Here is a 19,609-nt window from a genome sequence, read left to right as displayed (position 1 = left end):
AATTAGCAACAGCTAGCCTAGCTTGTCTAAAGCTAAGAAAACCCACCTTACAAAATCTCTAAGTTAAGAAATTTTAACAGGAAATATGTATTAGTGAGCTTTATGTTTTCATATGTTTTTTAATATTTCTTTAGAAGGAACCAAGCTGTTTTCCCTCAGTTTTACGCGTACATGCTAACCTAAGCTAATCACCTAAAAAAAATCAGCTATACTAAAGCAAAGCCATTATGACATTATGTAGTAATACTCCTCCAAAATAAGCAAACAAATAAACAAAAAAGAGACTTTTCTGTTTTCTCCTTTTTCTATTGAGCCCTGTTTCAGGATTTTGTGCATGTGCATCACAAAGGTTATAGCATTTCTAATATAGCTTGGCCCCAGACTGGGACTAATAATAAAAAGCGTATTATCCCCTTTGTATTCATCCAGCTGCAGTGAGCTCTCTCAACAAGGCTCCACCACCACAGGTGGAGAAAATGTGACACATCAGAGATTAAGCTCATTTTTCCAAACCCATAAATAATGCAGATATTAACAGTTGTAGAGTTCACAACCTGTTCAACACACTGGGAGACAAAAAAAAAGATTACTCCATGTTCACCAGTAGAACACAAAACAATTAAATTGCAGCCGTGCACTGGCATTGATGTATTGAACTTATATGGAGGAATTTATTTATCAGTGCACTATTTAACCCAGTAAGAAGATGAAGCTGCAGCTCCAAAATAATCTCAAGATCTGTGTGGTGATAAATGGGCTGTTTGGCTTGCAAGCCTAAACAAAACCCCTGGCTGAAGCTGTATTAATATTTCTAACCCAGTGTGTGTGTCAGTGTGCATGTACGAAGCACCATTCTGGCTGTTCATATCGTTCCTCCTCTCTTCCTGCCTCTCATCCCCCTCTCTCTGTGGCACACACACATGCAATAGCACATACAGTCTATAATTTCCAGTGTTCTAGTTGAGGATCACGCACTCATGCTCTCAGGTCTTTGTCTCTGACTGTGGGCTAGTGCCGCTTCAATGAACCAGATCTGTTTTTTCCACCACCTTCCTCTCCACCTCTACTTTTCTCCTTCTACCTCCGCTCTTCACTCCAACCCCCTCCCACACCTTCGGTCTTTCTCAATTTCCCCTCAATTTCCCACCTTCATATTTTCCTTTGTCTTCATCTCCCAAGAGATAAAGGGGGAGGGGGGGGGGACCATTCAGAGTGGTCGTTCCTCTGATGGTCTTACAGTTAACAGGAGAAGAGTGCTGCCATTTTAATGTGACATGAAACTACAGAGACTACTTCAACGACTTGAATAACAACACATGCAATCAGGCAAAAATTACATTTTGTATTTTTCACATTTTCAACTAAAAAAAGAAAAGAAAAGGAAGGAAAAGTATAAGCCTTTAAAATGAATTTTGAATACCTTAGAGTCACTTCTAACCAAAATCGATGTGTTGCTGACAGTATATTTTGTTTTTATTCATACAGCATGTTGAATTTCCAGTTTAATAAATGTGCCTACTTATTTCTTCTAAGTTAATCAGAAAAATATCATATGGCTGGATGGAAGGATGATGGACAGAATGAGATCAGGGTGAAAGTAGTAGATTTTTCCCATTTGTACCCCAAGCAATAGTAGATTGTATCACAAATGCAAATATTTCATCAGACAATCACATGGAAGAAACTTAATACATTTAAGCATGGAGCTGTGGTCAACAGGACATGCTGAAGTTCAAACTGAGCATCAGAATGGGCAAGAAACAAGTTTGAAGTGACTGGTTATTGGAGTATTTCAGAAACTGTTGATCTACTGGGATTTTCCTGCACAATCATCTCTAGGGTTTATAGAGCATGGTCTGAAAAAGAGAAAATATCCGGTGAATATCCAGTGCCATTAGAAAGGTGAATATGACTTTCTGATGCCAAACAAATTGGACAACAGAACATTGGAAAATGTTGCCTGGTGTGATGAGTGCATCCCTTTATGACCACAGTGTACCCATTTTCTGATGGCTGCTTCCAGCAGGATAATATGTCATGTCATAAAGTTCAGATCATCTCAAACTGGTTTCTTGAACATGACACTGAGTTCTCTGCACTCAAATGTCCTCCACAGTGACCAGATCTCAGTCCAATAAAACCTTTTTGGGATGTGGTTGAATAGGAGATTTATGGGTGCAGCAAATGTGTGACACCATAATACCAACATGGGCCATGTTGGCAATGTTTCCAGCATATCCTTGGATCAATGCTACAAGCAAGTTTGGCAATTATGAAGGCAAGAAGGGGTCAAACCAGGTACTAGCAATGTGTGGTTAGTAAAGAGTCTGGTGAGTGTATATTAGTTTATAGCTACCTTATAGCTTTCTATCTAGTCTAAACATACCATAATAGCTCCAGCAGTTTTGTAGCAAATATAAAGGTTTGACAGTCTAACAGACAAACCAGTCACCCAGACAGTCAGTCGTCTCAGCAGGCCACCACAAAGATCAGCAGATCATCACACTAAAGGGCAGAAAATCAGTGATGGGACAATATTAGCTTTATTCTCTCTAAAGTCAATTTTTCACTCTATTTAACTGAACCTCACTCTGTGGCTGTATCCACTTTTCTGTCATTTTCTCTCACTGTGTCTCTCTCTCTGTTATTTCACACCAACATAATCAGTCACTGTGCATCTCCCTGCCTTGTTTTGCCATAATTTCCCACGGGTGTTAGATGAGGCCTTAACCCATAATGCTTGAAGCACTTTTCTCCTATCAGATTGGATGGGGTTTTGGGGGAATTGTTTGTGTGTGAGTGTGCTGGGGGGTAGATAGTGATGAGGTCTGTTCCAGATCATAACCCTGACCTTAACCATACCAAACCTATTACCATTTCTAATCAAATGCCTCAACAAAGTCACTCTAACCTCTTCAATCTCTCTGATCGGTGGGCCAATTATAGTGCTTCTACCCCAGGTGGAATCCATAATTTCATGAAAGGGAGGGGCTGCTAAAAGAACCGTGCAGCGAGTGAACTATTTCATTCAGCCACACCTTAAAGAGTAATTCAGAATCCTGTCAGAGCTTTATATTTGCGAATTCCAAAACAAAGAAGAAGAAAAAAAGAAAGAAACCCTAAAGAATATTTTCACATGTAAACAGACAGCTGTATTGTTAAAGATGCGCTAATCATTATTCGTATATTAAACAATGATCAAATTGCTGTGTGGGAAGTGAAAAGGTGTTACTTGTAAAGAAGAATGCAAAAATTACATGCAAATTCAGCATATCCCATGGACTCTAAGGGGCTCATTTTGGCTCTTACAAGGCCATGCACAATATCTGACTCTTTAAAGTGAAACATAACCAGATTTCTCACATATATTTAAGAAGAAGTCCCCTGTCAAACCAAGACAAGGTATCTACTGATCTCAGTTAGTTTTGAGATGAATGGTATTGGAATTTTTTAACGACACCCGATAAAATAAATTACTTTTAAAAATGTGTGACTTTGGCTCTGATGCAGCCCCCTCACTTTCTCTGAAGCCACCATTCGGTGGTCTCAGGCAACATCCCACCCACACAACTTGGTTGCATGTCACAAGTAATAGTCAACACTGAAGGCTGCTGTGCCACAGATGGGCACAGAGGGGCTCATTTGCAGACTAGAGCCTCTCTGGTGTGCAAGCAGAGGTAAGTTTTGAAGGTAAAAAACAATATATTGGAGAGGTTGCAAAGAAACAACAACGAAACACTGCAATGCTTTAACCTGAACTCGCCATTGGCAGCAAAATCTTATGAGCTATACTTACGATGTTTCCCAGTACAAGTGAAAGCTTACAAATAACACACTTTATGCACTTCCTACTGATAAAAGAGTAATGGTATGTTTGCATAGACATATGGGTAACTAAAGCAAATTTCAGTGAGCATGTTTATTTTAACTTGTGATATTCTGATTTCAAGATGTTGAAAAGTAGAAAATAAAAATGGCTTTGGATTCTGGTGCATTCAATTCAATTCAATTTAGTTCAATTGAGTGATTAGAGCATGCCGTATGCATTAAAGGTACTGCGCTGCAGTGGTTTGAATCATATCTTCCTTACAGGCTCCAGTTTGTTCATGTAACTGGACAGCAACTATGGGGTTCCACAGGGTTCCGTGCTAGGACCAATTCCGTTTACATTATACATGCATCTATTAGGCAGTATCATTAGAAAGCATAGCATACATTTTCTATGCTTTCTATTCTTCTATTTCTATGCTATGGAGATGATACCTGACTTTATCTATGCTTGAGGAGGAGAAGAGAGAAGAGGGATTTTAAATTTAAATCTGGATTTAACAGGGAGCCAATAAAGAGAAGGCAATATGGGAAAAATATGCTCTCTCATTCTCATCCCTGTCCATACTCTCACTGCAGAATTTTGGATCAATCCAAGGTTTTTCAGGGTGTTTTCAGGACATCCCGATAATAATGACTTACAGTAGTCCAGTCTAGAAGTCATAAACCCATGAAATAGTTTTTCAGTATCACTCTGGTGCAGGGTGTTTCTCATTTTTGAGATACTGCATAAATGCAGAAAGCAGTCCTACATAGATGTTAAATATGCACACTGAAGGACATATCCTGGTCAAAAACAACTCCAAGATTCCATCTTGGAGGGACTGCCATCTCGATGGACTGATAATCGACAAAACTAAGTAGGAAAAATGTGTTCTTCTTTCTTGGTTATGATAAGAAGTACACTGTAAATTACAAGTTGAAGGCTAGGCAGATTAGCAGTTAAGCATTTACAGTGAAATCAAACTCTATCACTAACACAGTTGGGCTAAATCCATTAAGACTTGAAAATAACACAAGCTGCCATCCGGGCCCTGGGACAAGTTTGACTGTAGCAGGCAAGTCAATCAAATTCATTATCTACTGTGGCATTAAGCCAATCTGTGCTCTGGTCGTTTCACACAAAACTGTACAGTAAAAACAAGTAACAATCAAATGGAATCACCAGTAATAATAGCTCAGGGCTCAAGCAATAGAATTGGTGGGGTAGAAATGTCCCGCTAGAGATCTGTTGAATGGAGAAGAAAAAAAAAAAGCAATTTCATGCCACAATTTCAACAAATGCATCCATTGATCAAACGCAGACGGGGCAGATGGATTAACTCAGTGACTCAGGGTGGATGTTTTAACTAGAACGCCTGTGATTAAATGTGTGGGGATCCCCTCATTCATCGTCTCAATGCAACTATTAGCATAGAAACTGGAAACCTGTTTTCAACTTTCTTCAGCAATGAATTGGGTGGCTTGGAGTTTGATTTACTGTCATACTTCTAAAGCAATTCATCCCAGAGTAAAAAGCCCACCCCATGCTGACAACAGGCACATCTGATGTTAATATAAAATTGATATGAAAGCCACATTTGATATTTTTTTCTTCTTTCTTTCCTGCTCCTCCGTTAGATAAGCGATCCTATCTTGTTAAGAGGTTTTGTTGAACCAACTTTTTCCGTGTTTCGACTTCTTTTTCCCCCCTTGTCCCCGCTTCACCTCTTTTTCCCCGTTGAAAGACGCGTTGATTCACTTGTGGCTTCATCTCGCAGCACATCATCGTCTTCTACAGCTCTTATCACACTTTCTCATGTCTCATCCTCTCAGTCTCTCTCTTCACCCCTGCTGCCTCGCTTTTCTTCTTTTCGTCACCAAAACTTTGGCCTTCTTTAATTTTTTTTCCTCCACACGTTTTATTTTGTCGCTGCTTCACTGTGTGTGTGTGTGGAAATCAAAATATTTTAAGGCAGTCTGGATTTAGTCCATGCACATAAACAAATATGCATCCCTCGTGCACACACGCTTTCACAAATTTGAAAAGTATGCAGGACACCCTCCCACACAGCACCCCCTCCCCACCCCGACCACCAATAAATGACTGACAGTTGATGCGTGTGCGGTTCTACGAGCCCCTATCTGTGTGTTGCCCAGGGGGGTGGCTGCATCTTTTATACGACACAGTGGACTTTTCTGACACTTAGCTGTCTGAGAGTGTGCATGCATATGTGTGAGAGCGTGAATATGCGAGTGTGCGTTCGCAACATGGTGACAGTTCTCTCTCTCTCTCCCTCACTCTCTCTCTCTCTCCACAGGCTCCTCTCCAAATCTGTCAGGGATGCCACATCAGAAATCTTTTTAAAGATTAATTTTATGGCATTGCTGCTATATTAGATAGTGCAGCAGCGAGTGACAGGAAGGATGGGACTGTGACAGACTGATATATGGTATGAATCTTGGGCTTAAACTCAAATTACTGTCAAGACAGGATGTACACCTTATCTTGCCTCTGGGGCTCCACGGGGGCCTTGTGGAAGGCAAAGATACACGTTAGATAGAAAGTTTTATCAAACACAAATGTTAGAAAAGCAAAAAAGAAAAGGCTTACTGAAAGGCAGACACAGTCAGTTATTTAGCAGAAATTTAAAAATAAACAAATATAAACTGTTTGCTTATAATATGCCATTCTAATACATCTGAAAATCAGCTTGTATAAAGCTGAAAAATCCATAGGCGTGTTGTTCTAGGATTTGTACACAAAAACCTGCCTCGTGCTGACATGTGTTAAAGACATGCATCAGTGTACTGTGTGTCTACTTGGAGGCAGCGTCTAAAATTAACTGTTTGACCCAGCAGTCAATAGGAGTGGTTAAAAAAAATCATCTGCCACGTGTCTTTTTTTTAGTTCAATAAAGTAATTTTTTTTCGGCCTTGTTTGTGTCACATTCGTATTTATTTCATTACACTGATTTTAGATAACCAAATATCTAGTTGAATATTAACATAAAAAGAGGCTAGAGTGAAATTATTTCAATATTCATTCATTAGTACAAGCATTAATAGAACCAAAGACATGTGGATCTTAAAATTCTACTTATCTGTTTTTTATTCTGTGCCATGTAGAGCCTAACACTGGCATCTCTACAGAAATTGTAAAGCGCCGACTCTGGCAAAAAGTAATTAAGTCACTGAAGATTAAAGTGACAGGCTGTTCATGCATCTGTATGTCTACTTAGGTTTCTCATTGCTCAAGAGTTGTCTGCCATATTGGATGTCATACAACAACTGGTTGCTAGTGGACAATGTGTATTCCCCAACTGGCTGGCTGTGTTTCCTGGATGTTGCTAGCTGTTGCTGGGTGAAACCGGTTGCAAAAATGGTGCTACACCAAAAAACCTGGTTGCTAGCAGACAACCATGGTTGACTGCAGGTTTTCGTATTTGTCAGTAAATATTTGTTAACTGCTAGATGAATAAGTGCGATGCAAACTAGAGATGACGAAGTAAAAGTTGTGGCTCAGCTCTTATGCTGCAGCCAGTGTGTTTTCGAAAGGCGCCACTTTTACTTTGCAGGCGAATGGTCTCTATGCCCATTTTGTGTTGCACTCTTCAAAGTTTCAGTACAACTCAGAGATAGCGTTTGTTGTTTTTGCCACTTATTTGGAGAATACATATTTTTTCCTAGCCACAGACGGTTGCCACGGGATTACCGGCTGGTCTGTAGGCCTGTGTGACTCAAACTTTAGCAGTCATCTCCCTACAACTGCCATCCACCTCCACCATATACTTGCAACCAGTTGGGAATACTCATTTTTGCCCATTACATGCAATGGTTGCCAGATGGCTGCAGACCAGTCTCTGAATGAGCAGGGCCTTATTCACTTGATCCTACGTTGTCACCATGATTGTCACATGTCCAACACGGCGGACAAGTTAATGTCATGTGGTTAGTAGTCACTTGCCTGTGAAACCTCAACACATTTGCACTGTTTGCCTGCATCAAACAATTCTGATGCAGGCAAACAGTGAGGCATTATTTTACACGATGCGAAATGTCAAGTTCTGAAAGCAGCTTCCTTCGGTGACCGGTGTGGTGCTCTGTGTCTGCTGCTCTGCCATTATAACTTGATCTAATTCCTAAGTCCAGTAACAAGTAATTCACTCTACATTTTAAGAATCTCTTTACACCAATATTTTAAAAAGAATAATATTGTTTTTTAAAAAAAATCTCCAGAGCTCTAGGCATGTTCCCAGTCAGCTCACATAAGTCTAAGGCTACGGGTTAAGATGTACTGTGTGAATATGCCACTTCCTTGCATCTGATTGGCTAATATTCACTGCTTGGTTATGTTTATAGCTAAACAGTTAGGGCTGGGAGAAAGCCAAACTCAATCACAGAAAGAAGAGCACAGTAGCATTACCCCTGTTAATGACATCATCCTAGCGTTTTGTTAGTGTGGCAAAGACAACCTTCTGAAATTTACTCAAAGAATCGGAAAACGTACCCCACCTGGTCCTCGCGGGTGTTAATTTTACAACCTGTCTGGAGGATTAAAGGCATATCCACTAGGGACAGATCATTATTGTACATTGAGTTTCCCTCACAATGTTCTGCCACATGTACTTGGGGTATACCCCAATATACCCCCGTATACCACCATCTAATACAATCTAATATTAGATTGTATTAGATGGTACTTGCTACAATGGTCATAATGGATAAAGACCATCATTGGCTTGATTTCTCACACACTGAAACAGATACCTGTAGAGTCATGTAATATGTAATTTTTCTTGGTATTTTATAGGCAAAATAATGCAACCGTTGCTGTCTCTAGATTCATGAAAGATCAAGGAAGGTCAGCTTTGGTCAACATAAATGAGAAGACTTAGAGGATGTTCAGTTTAGTAATAAAAAGGAGAATTTTTGCTGTAGTATCAGTGCTTCCCATAGGCCTGAAAAATAAAGCTAACACATCAGAGGGCGCAAACTGAAGTTCCTCTAAGTGCCACTTGAGGTTGGTTCCAAAAGGGAGTCAATGCCCATAGACTCCATTTTAAAATGGCCAACTTTACAGTATTAAAAACATATTTACAGCCCGCAAAAAAAAAAAAAGAAAAAAAAAGATTTCTCTTCTCATAGCAACTCTGAGTGGGGTCATCCACCTGGATAATTGAGTTAGGCAGCCTATCAGCATCTGCTAGGCCTCATCCACTCTTCACTGTGTGTGTGTGCTGCTGGAGCATTTTTAATGGATTGTCTGGCTAATATTATGGCTTGTTGTGCAGAACAGAGCATCCAAAAAGCGTCTACTTTGGTTTTACTGGGGGAAATACTAGTATTTTATCAGTCTGTTACTTTAGCCAATAACATGGCACTCCACTCTTTCACTTCATAAAGTTTGGCTACAAAAAGCCAACATGGCAGCAACATCTCAGTGATTCCTAGCATTATATGAGGCACAGCATTGATTTTAATGAAACAAACACGCTGGATACACCTGCATTTCCATTAAATATGGGTAACCTTAATCTGCTGATGAAATCTGTGTGATACTGTTGAAATCTCCAGAAGAAGAGAATAAGCCAGCTGTCAACTGCTGTTCCTGCCGTTAATAACAAACTGTCAAGCTCAAAATAATTCAGGAATAAAAAATTGAGTTCCCTCTAACTTTGATTTACGGGCTTGCTGTGTGTTTGTGTGTGTGTGTGTCTGTATGTGTGGGACAATGTCAGTGAGTCATCGCTGACGTGCACCATGCTCCCACAGTGTCCTGTTAGCTCTCAGTGTCATGATGTCTCATCAAACCCACTTTGCCGTAATCTCAGTCATGATAATGATCTGCCTGTTCTTTCAGCGTCTGTCCATCTGGTTGCCTGGTTTTAGGACGTCAAACTGAGCTGACAAACACTGACACCCCCCCACCCCCACCCACCCCAACCGCTCAGTGTCTCTCCCACTTTTCCGCTCACTTTCATGGGGGTTTACTTTCCTTATCAAGAAGAAATGTCATGGGCGTTTGGCAAATGCCATACCTTTACAGGCCTAATATTTCTGACTTTTCCTGCTGTTGTACAACAAAACACCAAGAACATTTGCAGTTAGCAGAACATCAAACAGCCTGTGTGCCGTGCGCTGCATGGTTAAAATGAAATCTGTCATCATGGAAGGAATTGAGAAGATTCGATGCCTTTGCCTGCAATATTTCCCCTAGTTTAAAACATATAATACAGAAAAAATATATAAAATGAAGGCTGGCCCCTAAGCGCTCACTTATTTCCCTGATAGGCTGATAAACATACAATCTGGATATCAAGTCTATTAATGGATAAAACTGAGTGTTGGGCTGAAAAAAATGACATCAAAGCTACATTACAAAACCAAGTGTCAGTGATAACATAGCGTAAATCAAAGGACTGTCACCCTCTTTCATTTGCAGACGCCAGACGGCTTTTATGAAGAAAAATGCAGCGTGTCACAATCAGTTTTGTCCCGTGACCCCGCAGTAATGGTGTGAGTGTATAAAGTAATGGGCTGTACACAAATCCCTGCCCTGTATTGTCCACTAACAGGAGTGCCTTCTCAACAGGGCCACTTTTCACGTGTCTCGACAAAAGAAATTTGAAGGAGGAGGGAGAATGAAGAACGAGGCGAGAGATGAAGATGTGCGAGACAGAAGAGGAGCATGGGACTTTGGAAAGCAACTTGAAAAAGACTTGATTATAGGGTGAGCAGAGGGAGAGGAGGGATGACTTACATGGAGATAGAGAGAGAGCGAGGCGCAGGAGGAGGGAGAGAGAGCGAGACTGAGCGAGAGAGTGGCATTGAGAAGCAAATGAGAGAGAGAGTTTCAAAGAAATTTCATTTATATCATGGCATTCTTGAAGCGTGTGCCAACCTCACCCTTATCAAATACTGACAAGTGGCGGCGTGATACATAAATAGAGGCAGCAGGAAAAGAACATGTCACGATGATACTCATCTCACTCTCTGGTAAATATACTGTACAAACCATGTATTATTGATACACTCGTATTTGTATCCGAGCCTGAAGTCTGTTTTCGCTGGGCTGTCATGATATTATATCAACTTTTATCAGGTGCTGGTTGGGATCCAATTAAATCTGGCACTAACATCTAGTTTCCCTGAGGGTGATTAAACCGGAGAGTGTTATAGACCAGGAAGCCCACAGCTAACCAGCTAAAAGGTCAGCTGGGACTCTACATGTGGAACTGGTTATTCTACACACCTGCACTCCACTTTGCAACCCACCTTCATCTCCAGCCTTTATATATAAAGGCGGGGAGATGCATTGCCTACTCTGAGGCCATTCACACAAAGCACGAATTTCTGAGTTTTTAGAATGTGAACTTGTCCTATAACGCAGCAGTCCCCAACCTTTTTTGCCAGTTAAACCAGTACAATACCAAAAACCAGAAGATTTATTCATAACACACAGGAAAAGACCCAGGGAAACCGAGTTAACAATAAAAACGATTTTTAAAAAAAAGGATGAAAACCGATAAAAACCCTGAAAACCATAAATTTTACACCCGAGCCTCAGCTCTCGCGGCCCAGTACCAAACGACTCGGCCCGGGGGTTGAGGACTACTGCTATAACGTATATACACACCAAAAGTCAGCATCAAGCTATCAAACCAGCATCAGAAACAAGATGAGCTGGTTCCGATGTTTCTAAACAAGAGAAAGAAAAACTGAAATTCTGGGTTCATCTAATCCTCCTGAGAGGTAAGCAGCAGGGAGAATTTCATGGTTTGGTCCAGGAGTTGAAGTTATATCAGAGCTGCTTTTGTACTTCAGGGTAGTTTAAGCTCTTGCTGGCGGAGTTGGGACCACATCTGAGGAGGCAGAGAAATAATTTCAAAGCCAACTGACCCTTAGCCGCGTCTAGCTGTGTCTGAAGTAAAACAGTATTATATTACTATTTGTATATTCAGTACCGGTGAGTGTTTTGAGATATGAGTGCACTTGTTGCCAAATGCAGTGATCTGATTGGTCAGATCTGTTTATTTACATCTGAAATCTTTAAAAATCAAGCTTAATTTTAAAAAACAAAATGCAGCACAGCTGCATTAAGGATAGATGAGTCTGAAAAATATTTTTAACATACAATATATTTGCACAGATTTACAGTTAATGCAGAAGGGATGAGAGGGTCCAAAACAGAACCACACCAATATAAATAAGTATAGATGGAAGTATCCAAGTTAAATACCTTTGGGGATTCAGTGGTTGCTGGAAGTTGAGATAAGTTTATGTTGGGACCTGCTCACTTCAAGTCACTGAGCATAATTTACCTCCCACTGTTCACCACATCGCTGCAAATCACTTCCAGTGTTTAAAGCTGTTCTAAGATCTTAATTTTGTAAAAATTTTGAGGCCTGTTGCCAAATTTGTTGTTCATATTATTCTGGCGTTGACTACCACTGACAATGCAGGGGTACAAAAATCAGTTTTCTTATGTTTTAAACTGGAAGTGTACATCTGTGGAAACAATATCAGACTTGTACTTGTTTTACATGTGGACCAGAATAATAATAGCCCTCAGGTCAGAAATTAAGCCTCGGAACGGTTGGTGATGGATTTATATCTCACACTGTATAACAGCTGGTGGAGCCGATCGGAGGAGAAGCGGGACTTTGTGGTTTTCTCTGCTGCGGTAACTGGGTCAAGGAGGATGTGTCCTTGAGGCACGTGCAAACTGTTCTGGTCATAAAAACAAAGCTGTTTAGCATCTGGTTTGTGTGTGCTTCTGTACGATTGGTCAGCGGGTAATTGATGATGGTATTGCTAATTAACTGGCTGCTTTGCCCTCATTAGAAACCAGATGTGTTGATTTTGGTCAGGAGAGCTGAAGCCTTTTAAATGACTTTATCTTACAGAACAAAGAGTCATAATTTTAACCCAAAGAAAAGTGGTCCACACTATTTATTTTGCTGTGCCATTTCCGCATGTTTCTATCTTCCACTCTATCCTTTTAAAATGACAGACTTGCTCGTTTTTCCCATGTGATAAAAACAAAACCCAAACAGTAGTCCCCTGTCCTCTCAGTTTCAGTGGTTTCTGTTAAAACTAGGCCATGGGGATATTGAGAGGTATATACCAATCAGCCACTGACCCACTGTCGGATGCGGTGAATAAAATTTATCGCCCAGGTATTTGGATTTCTAAACAGAAGGCGGATTTTAGACGACTTTCAACTCAAAATTGAAATGTGTAAAAATCTGTAAAAAAGGCTGAGAGCATAGACTGTGTGTCTGCGTGGAAAGAGCAGAGACGGTATGAGTATATACAACAAGTACCAGATATAAAAGAAACTGTACTCCTAAATATCATTAATTGATTGATGGATGATTGATGGAAAAACCAATAAGATGTAGATTAGAACAGATTAAGACAGATGGTATGAGGCGGCTGTAGCTGCAGTCCTGTGTCAGATATTGAACTGATAGCAAGCATGTTGTGAAACTGTCCAACAAAACAAGTAAATTACAGAGAAGTGAGGCAATATTTTTTTTTCAACAGCCACACACCCGAGTGTGTAATCAGCAATAATCAGCACTCACATCAACTGATTTCTTCTGTTTATGGAAGCACTGATTAGCTTTAATAAATCATCCAAGCTGATAATATGCATTTAAATCAACAAATTTGGAGTTTAGAAAAGGCTAACTTCTGAAAAACGCATCAAAAAGAATTTGAACAACCTCCAGTCATCTCTAATATTTATTAGTGCATAATAGCAACATAGTGATTTTAAAATCAAACCAGTGACGGCTGAAGGAAATCATTTCACTACAATGCAATGTTCCACTAGGAAATCTTTGGTCCTGACATTCATGCACATTTTGCTTTGGCACATACCACCAATCTCTCCACTGTTGCACTCAAAGTACCCCAACACTCCATATAGCAATGCTCTCCAATGGCCGCTGCCTTCCCCTAGCGGGACGATATATCCTGGCAAACCACAGAAAAAGCTCAGCAACAGCTCAAGAAACATGACAAACCATCCAGCCTCGCCAGACCCCAATCGATCAATCAGTCAACCAAGCATCTACAAAATGCACTGGAACAAGCCCGATCCGCAGAGGCCAAAATCCATATTTCACAAGACCCAAAGGGTGCCAGAGACTGCAGGACATCCCCAGAAGAATTACAACTAGCTTGGTGGCACAAGGGGAACCAATGTACATGTAATGGCAGACGGTTTTAAAGTTGATTAAACCCTCACAAATAATCGGCTTATTTAGTGAGTTAATTCTTTTCTGAATATTTGTGTGACTCATATAGCATGCTGGGAGTAAACAAAGCCATATCTAAATGCAAAAAATAAAATAAAATACATAATAATAATTCAGTTCCCCACACCACTTGAATGTGTGTTATCAGATTTATATCCGTATTTTGCATTGGTGCTCCCTCCCCTCTATGTGATGGTTGAGAGGTGCTTCATCAGAGGCGGAAGTTTGACCGAGGTCCTGGTGGTGATCGTCTCTGCTGAGACCCGGGACAGCAGTACAGTGCTGAATTTCAGTCCAGCCCAAGGTCAACCCTTTCTCATTCAGGTTGAGGGATTCTGGCTGAATGCATTTTCATGGGGCTGCGTTTAGACTTTGTGAACAAGTAAACAAGTTTGAGAACACGCCATTTACCATTTACCATTTACCCAAATGAACAATGTGGCTCAAGTCACTGTGTCCAACCTGGGTGTATAACACAGTAAATATTAAACTTGCAGGTAACTTGAACTTGTTTAGAGAATCAATGCATTGCTACTTTTGGCTTTTTTGTGTGTTAACGCTGGCACATAAAGACTTGACAATGAAAATCTTTCTTACTCTGGACAGGTCTCCAACCTCCAGGTAAAAGCAGATGATGAAAACGTTCCAAGTCATCCAAACTACGAGCCAGGCTGCATACTGCGGAGAAACAGGCAGAGAGATACGCAGAGAGGAAAGTGAGATGCCGACCAGACTTGACAAGCCTTTGTTAGAGAATTTAAAACGCATCTTCGTGTCTTGCATTGGGACTGGGTGAGACGGAGAGAAAAGACAGAGGGAGGCTTCACTTTTGATGTCGTTGAGATGCAAAGAAACAGAAACAACTGCGAATAGTGCAACTGATCACCTGAATCAAACCAGACAGGAAGAGAAAATGGATAGCGGTGTTGTTTGTGTGTGTGTTTGTGCGAGTTATAAGAAAAGGAGAATGATTTTACAAGCTTTGATACAACTTTCAGTCTCTTTCATTAACTGAATCTTCTTACTAAACCTTGTGTGTCCACTTGAAGGTCTTCTGATTGGATTAATACAATGTGACAATGTGAAGGGGAGCTTTGCACTAATCTGCTAATTCCTCCTCGAAAGTTCTTCCTCCTCCCACTCTGTTCACACCATCTTTTTACTTTTTTTTTTTTTTTTTTTTTTTACAACAATGCATTTTCAAATATATATACCGATCAGCCACATCACCACCTCTAACCTATTAGAGCATGAACATGGGACCTCTGGAGTCTGATGGCATCAGGATTCTGGTATAGAGGGGTGGAGCTGCTTTGCATTTGGCTTCTGTCTGCACATCCCACAGAAGCTTGATTGGACTGGGATCTTGGGAGTGTGCAGGCTCTGATAATGCCTTAGGTCCTTGGGTTCTTTGTTAAAAAAAAAAAAAGTTTTGCTAGCAATGTTCCAGGTTTTTGATTTGCTATTCAATTAAACGGGAGAAAACCAGGGAGTAGTCTAAAAGTCAGAAAAATGAGGTTAAAATTAGTCCATACAAACAGATTTTATGCATTTAATGGCTGTTTAAAACCATTATTCAAACTCTTTAATAATCAAATTGTATTTTAAATCCCTTAAAAAGCACATCTGCAACACGGCAATACAGTCATGTGGGAAACAAAGTGTTCACTGGGCAGTCCTGTGAAAAACTAATTACACTCCATAATTCTAGCTTGTAGAAGCACCTTTAGCAGCAATAAGTTGAAGTAATTGTTTTATGTATGACTTCATCAGTCTCTCACATTGTTGTGGGGGAAATTTTGGACCACTCTTCTTTACAACATTGCTCGAGTGCCTTGAGGTTTGCGAGCATTCATCTATGCACTACTCTCTTAAATTTCTGCCACAGCATCTCAGTCAGGTTAACTCGTACTAGGGCATTGCAGCACCTTGATTCTTTTTTCTTCAGCTGTTCCATAGTAGATTTGCTGCTGTGCTTAGGATCATTGTCCTGTTTCGTGACCCAATTTGGCCAAGCTTTCCAGACATCTTGTGGTTTGTTCAGATGCAGCTTTGCAAACCTAAGCTGTACTGTCATGTTCTTTTTAGAGAGAAGAGGCTTTCTCCTGGAAACCCTTCCAAACAAGCCAAACTTGTTCGGTCTTTTTCTAACTGTACTGTCACGAACTTTAACATTTAACATGCTAACTGAGGCCTGTAGAGTAGGCTTTTGCACTTTCTGTGAGCTTTTCACCACAAGCTGAATTTGCTGGGATCCACCTGAGATATTTTCCTGTGAAAACTTTCTGTTTCACCGAAATGCACATGTCAAAATAACATCAACATGAATGCCTGGAACCAGATTTCCTGGCAAGCTTTACATTGTGATGAGATGATCAGCGTTATTCACTCAAACTGTCAATTTTAATGTAGTGGCTCATTGGTATATAAAATAAATACAGTAGATGGTCTTCCATCAATCTTGCATCCACCAGCAGATGTGTTTTTATTAATTATTAATGCAAACTGTTTAAATTTTCTCTGTTATCCATTCAAGTGGATTTTATAGTGCATTCTCCAGGTATGAATGAACTTTTGCAGAATAAGTTTTCACTGTCTGGCACTTTTTTTAACGAAAGGTTAAAAAGAGAGAGAGCAGAGTAGGGCTGCACGATTTTGCATAAAATGAGAATCACGATTTTTTTGCTTAGAATTGAGATCACAATTCTCTCACGATTTTCTTTTCCAGTATAAATATTTATTGCACTTATTAACTGCACATCAACTTCGTAACAGTTGAGACTGAACATAAAAACAATAAATGTCTCACATTTTGTCATTGCCGCAAAATGTTGTACTGCTTGTAATTCCGTTTCCACCGTTGCTCGACACTGCGTGTATAGAGCAGGTAGTGCAACATTTGAAAAATAGTTGCAGGACAGCACTGTGTAGCATTTGTCTAGGGTGTTGATCATTTTCCTAAATCCCTCGTTTTGCACAGTGTTGATGGGAGCCATATCTTTAGCCAGGTGATAAGTGATAGCCTCCGTAATTTCTTTGTGCCTGCGGGAGTTCGACGGGTATGGGGAAGCGCTGTATAAGGTTCCCGTTATTGATGTGGTTGACCGGGACGGATTTTCTCCTGTCACTTTCTTGGCCTTTACAGCTTCGTCATCTCTCACGTGCTCTCTGTTGTTTTTTCCCTGCCAGCTGGCTTCAGTATTACGTGGTATAAGGCTCCGCCCTTGTCATTTGTTGAGCAGGAAGAGTGAGCGCTTGTTTTCATGCAGATTATGTCCCGGATCAAAATGTGGTACAATCGTCATCTTTTTTTTTTTTTTTTTGTAAATCGTTGTCATTTGGAAATGAGATTGCACATAAGTATGAATTGAGATCGCGATTTTCTAACGATTAATTGTGCAGCCCTAGAGCAGAGTATAAGTAAAATGCTTGTTTTGAGTCAGTGTCTGCATTTGTGCAAAACTCACCCCAGTGACATATCTCGGTCTGAACTGAATGGTGCCAAAAAGGCCCAGGATGACAACAATGATGTGCAGGAAGTTGGTCAGGATGGGAGCCCACTGGTATCCCAGGAAATCTATCACCTGGCGCTCCAGCACACTGACCTGATAGAAAAAGGAAGGGAAGGAGTGAGATTAGAGGCAAGAAAACAAAGGCATGCTTTCTGTAAAAAAAATAAATAATAATAATAATAATAATAATAATAAATAATGTATACTTTATTGATCCCAGGCACGACACTAGTGATCCTTCACCCACAGAAAGGCACAAATTCTAAAACACAGATGCTTTAGAAGCATCTTGAACGCCAGGAGGACCTATTAATCACCACAGTTTGTATTCTCATCAATCTGTCTTCTGACCATATGGTCATGACCTTTGTTCCCAAGTAATGGTGTTGGAGAATAAAAGTGTTTTTACACAATGTTATGATGTCAAAGTGAAGATGATGCCCTTCTGGATCTAAATGATCTGACTTAGTGTTTTCACCCATCTGGACATTTGAGAGAAAATTGTGTCATTAATCCTTGAAAAACTTCCAAAAACATGTTTCGTAAGCCCACAGTGAGCTTGCCCCTTGACCGCCACGCTCAGATCCGTTCATTCTTGAGTCCAAGTCAACATTTGTGCCAGATGTAATTAAATCCCTTACAGCTGCTCCTGAAATATCGCTTTCACGAGACAGCAGTGGACATGAGATTACTGGGACCTTGGTCTTTTGACCTCTGACCACAAAAATCTAATCAGTTCACCTCTGAGTCCAAAGTGAATGTCTGTGCCACACTGGAAGAAACCCGTTTAAAGCCTTCAAAAGGACAGCTTGAAAACAGAAGGCCTTTGGCCACAGCTGTCACTGGCACCGAGGCATAGAGATCGGCACCGTTTTTCCTAATTATCGCAGACATGCTGTGAAACCTCAAACAACTGGTCGACCAACAGAAAATTAATCATTAGTCATTAATCATGGCTAACTCCCTCAAATGTAAGGATTTGCTGTGGTTCTTTGTTAAATGCAGAAAACAATTTTGCAGATGAACCGCAGCCTAGCTCTGACATAATATTTGAACTAACGATGGCTGTTTTTTTCGTTTTTTAATTCGCCCCTTTTCTTCAATCAGCTGATTTTTCTGTCTTCTTTACACAGATTTATTTGGGACTCTTAATGATGAACTAACTGATGGGTCTGATGGGGTTAGAGAGGTCGTTTATCATAATAAGAAAATATAAAATGCTTTGTCATAATGAAGTAAACTGTAATCAGTTATACATGCATTACTGTTAAGCTCCCAGGGCTGTGTGTGTGTGTGTGTGTGTGTGTGTGTGTGTGTGTGTGTGTGTGTGTGGTAAAGCGAGCGAGTCTGGGGGGTGAGGGTTATTATCATTCAGTCACTGTAGGCTCATGCTGAGATAGTTAATGAAGTTAGCACAGCATATGATATGGCACTGCTAAATATATTAACGCACACAGACAAAGACAGGGAGATGGTGAGGGGGGAACAAAGAGAAAGCATGAGACAAAGAAAAGGTGTGCACTAAAAAGAAATAAGAAAAAATAAAACATGAAAGCTAAGGATGCCATTATTAGCTTCATTTAGTGCAAATGAGACTGATATTTACTGTTCTACGCTCTCAGCTAGAAGAGATTACACATCATCGACTTACATATCAAATCAAGGGCTTCATTACCAGCCGTGACTGTGTAGCTGGTATTGTTTTCAGCTTGTGAGTCTTCCTGTCTGTGAGTGTCTCTCATTTAAATGAATACTGTAGCAGGAGGTAACACAAAGGTGGTCTGTCTGCACAGATTTTGTCAAGATAGCACTGGAACCCTGCAAAATACAATCCCAAATCGTTATGGGTGGGTCGTTGAGTTTAAATTGAACTTTGTTTACACCTGCTCTCTTCTCACGCACATGCAGGCAAATTTCTGGACGGCTGAGTTCAGAGTACCCTAATGTTAAGCCATACGGCAGCACTACAGACAAAGCTAGAGACCGTGTTGAGATGGGATCACACCAGCAGCGAAGCCT

The 19,609-nt window shown here is 40.4% G+C and overlaps 1 protein-coding gene across 1 annotated transcript in view; it reads right to left on the bottom strand.

Annotated features, from left to right (window-relative positions):
• nkain2 (sodium/potassium transporting ATPase interacting 2) overlaps window positions 1–19,609 on the bottom strand; it is a 107,910-nt gene that overhangs the window by 36,820 nt on the left and 51,481 nt on the right. Inside the window, exons 2-3 of the mRNA XM_031726257.2 lie at window positions 17,546–17,683; window positions 14,676–14,756 (exon numbers count right to left, since the gene is read on the bottom strand). Of these exons, the coding sequence (XP_031582117.1) occupies window positions 14,676–14,756; window positions 17,546–17,683 (219 nt within the window). The remainder of the gene's footprint in view (window positions 1–14,675; window positions 14,757–17,545; window positions 17,684–19,609) is intronic.

This window comes from Oreochromis aureus, linkage group 15 (genome assembly GCF_013358895.1).
Source record: "Oreochromis aureus strain Israel breed Guangdong linkage group 15, ZZ_aureus, whole genome shotgun sequence".
Taxonomy (NCBI): Eukaryota; Metazoa; Chordata; class Actinopteri; order Cichliformes; family Cichlidae; genus Oreochromis; species Oreochromis aureus.
Note: the sequence above shows the minus strand (reverse complement) of the source record. Positions and strands in the feature narration are given on the sequence as shown.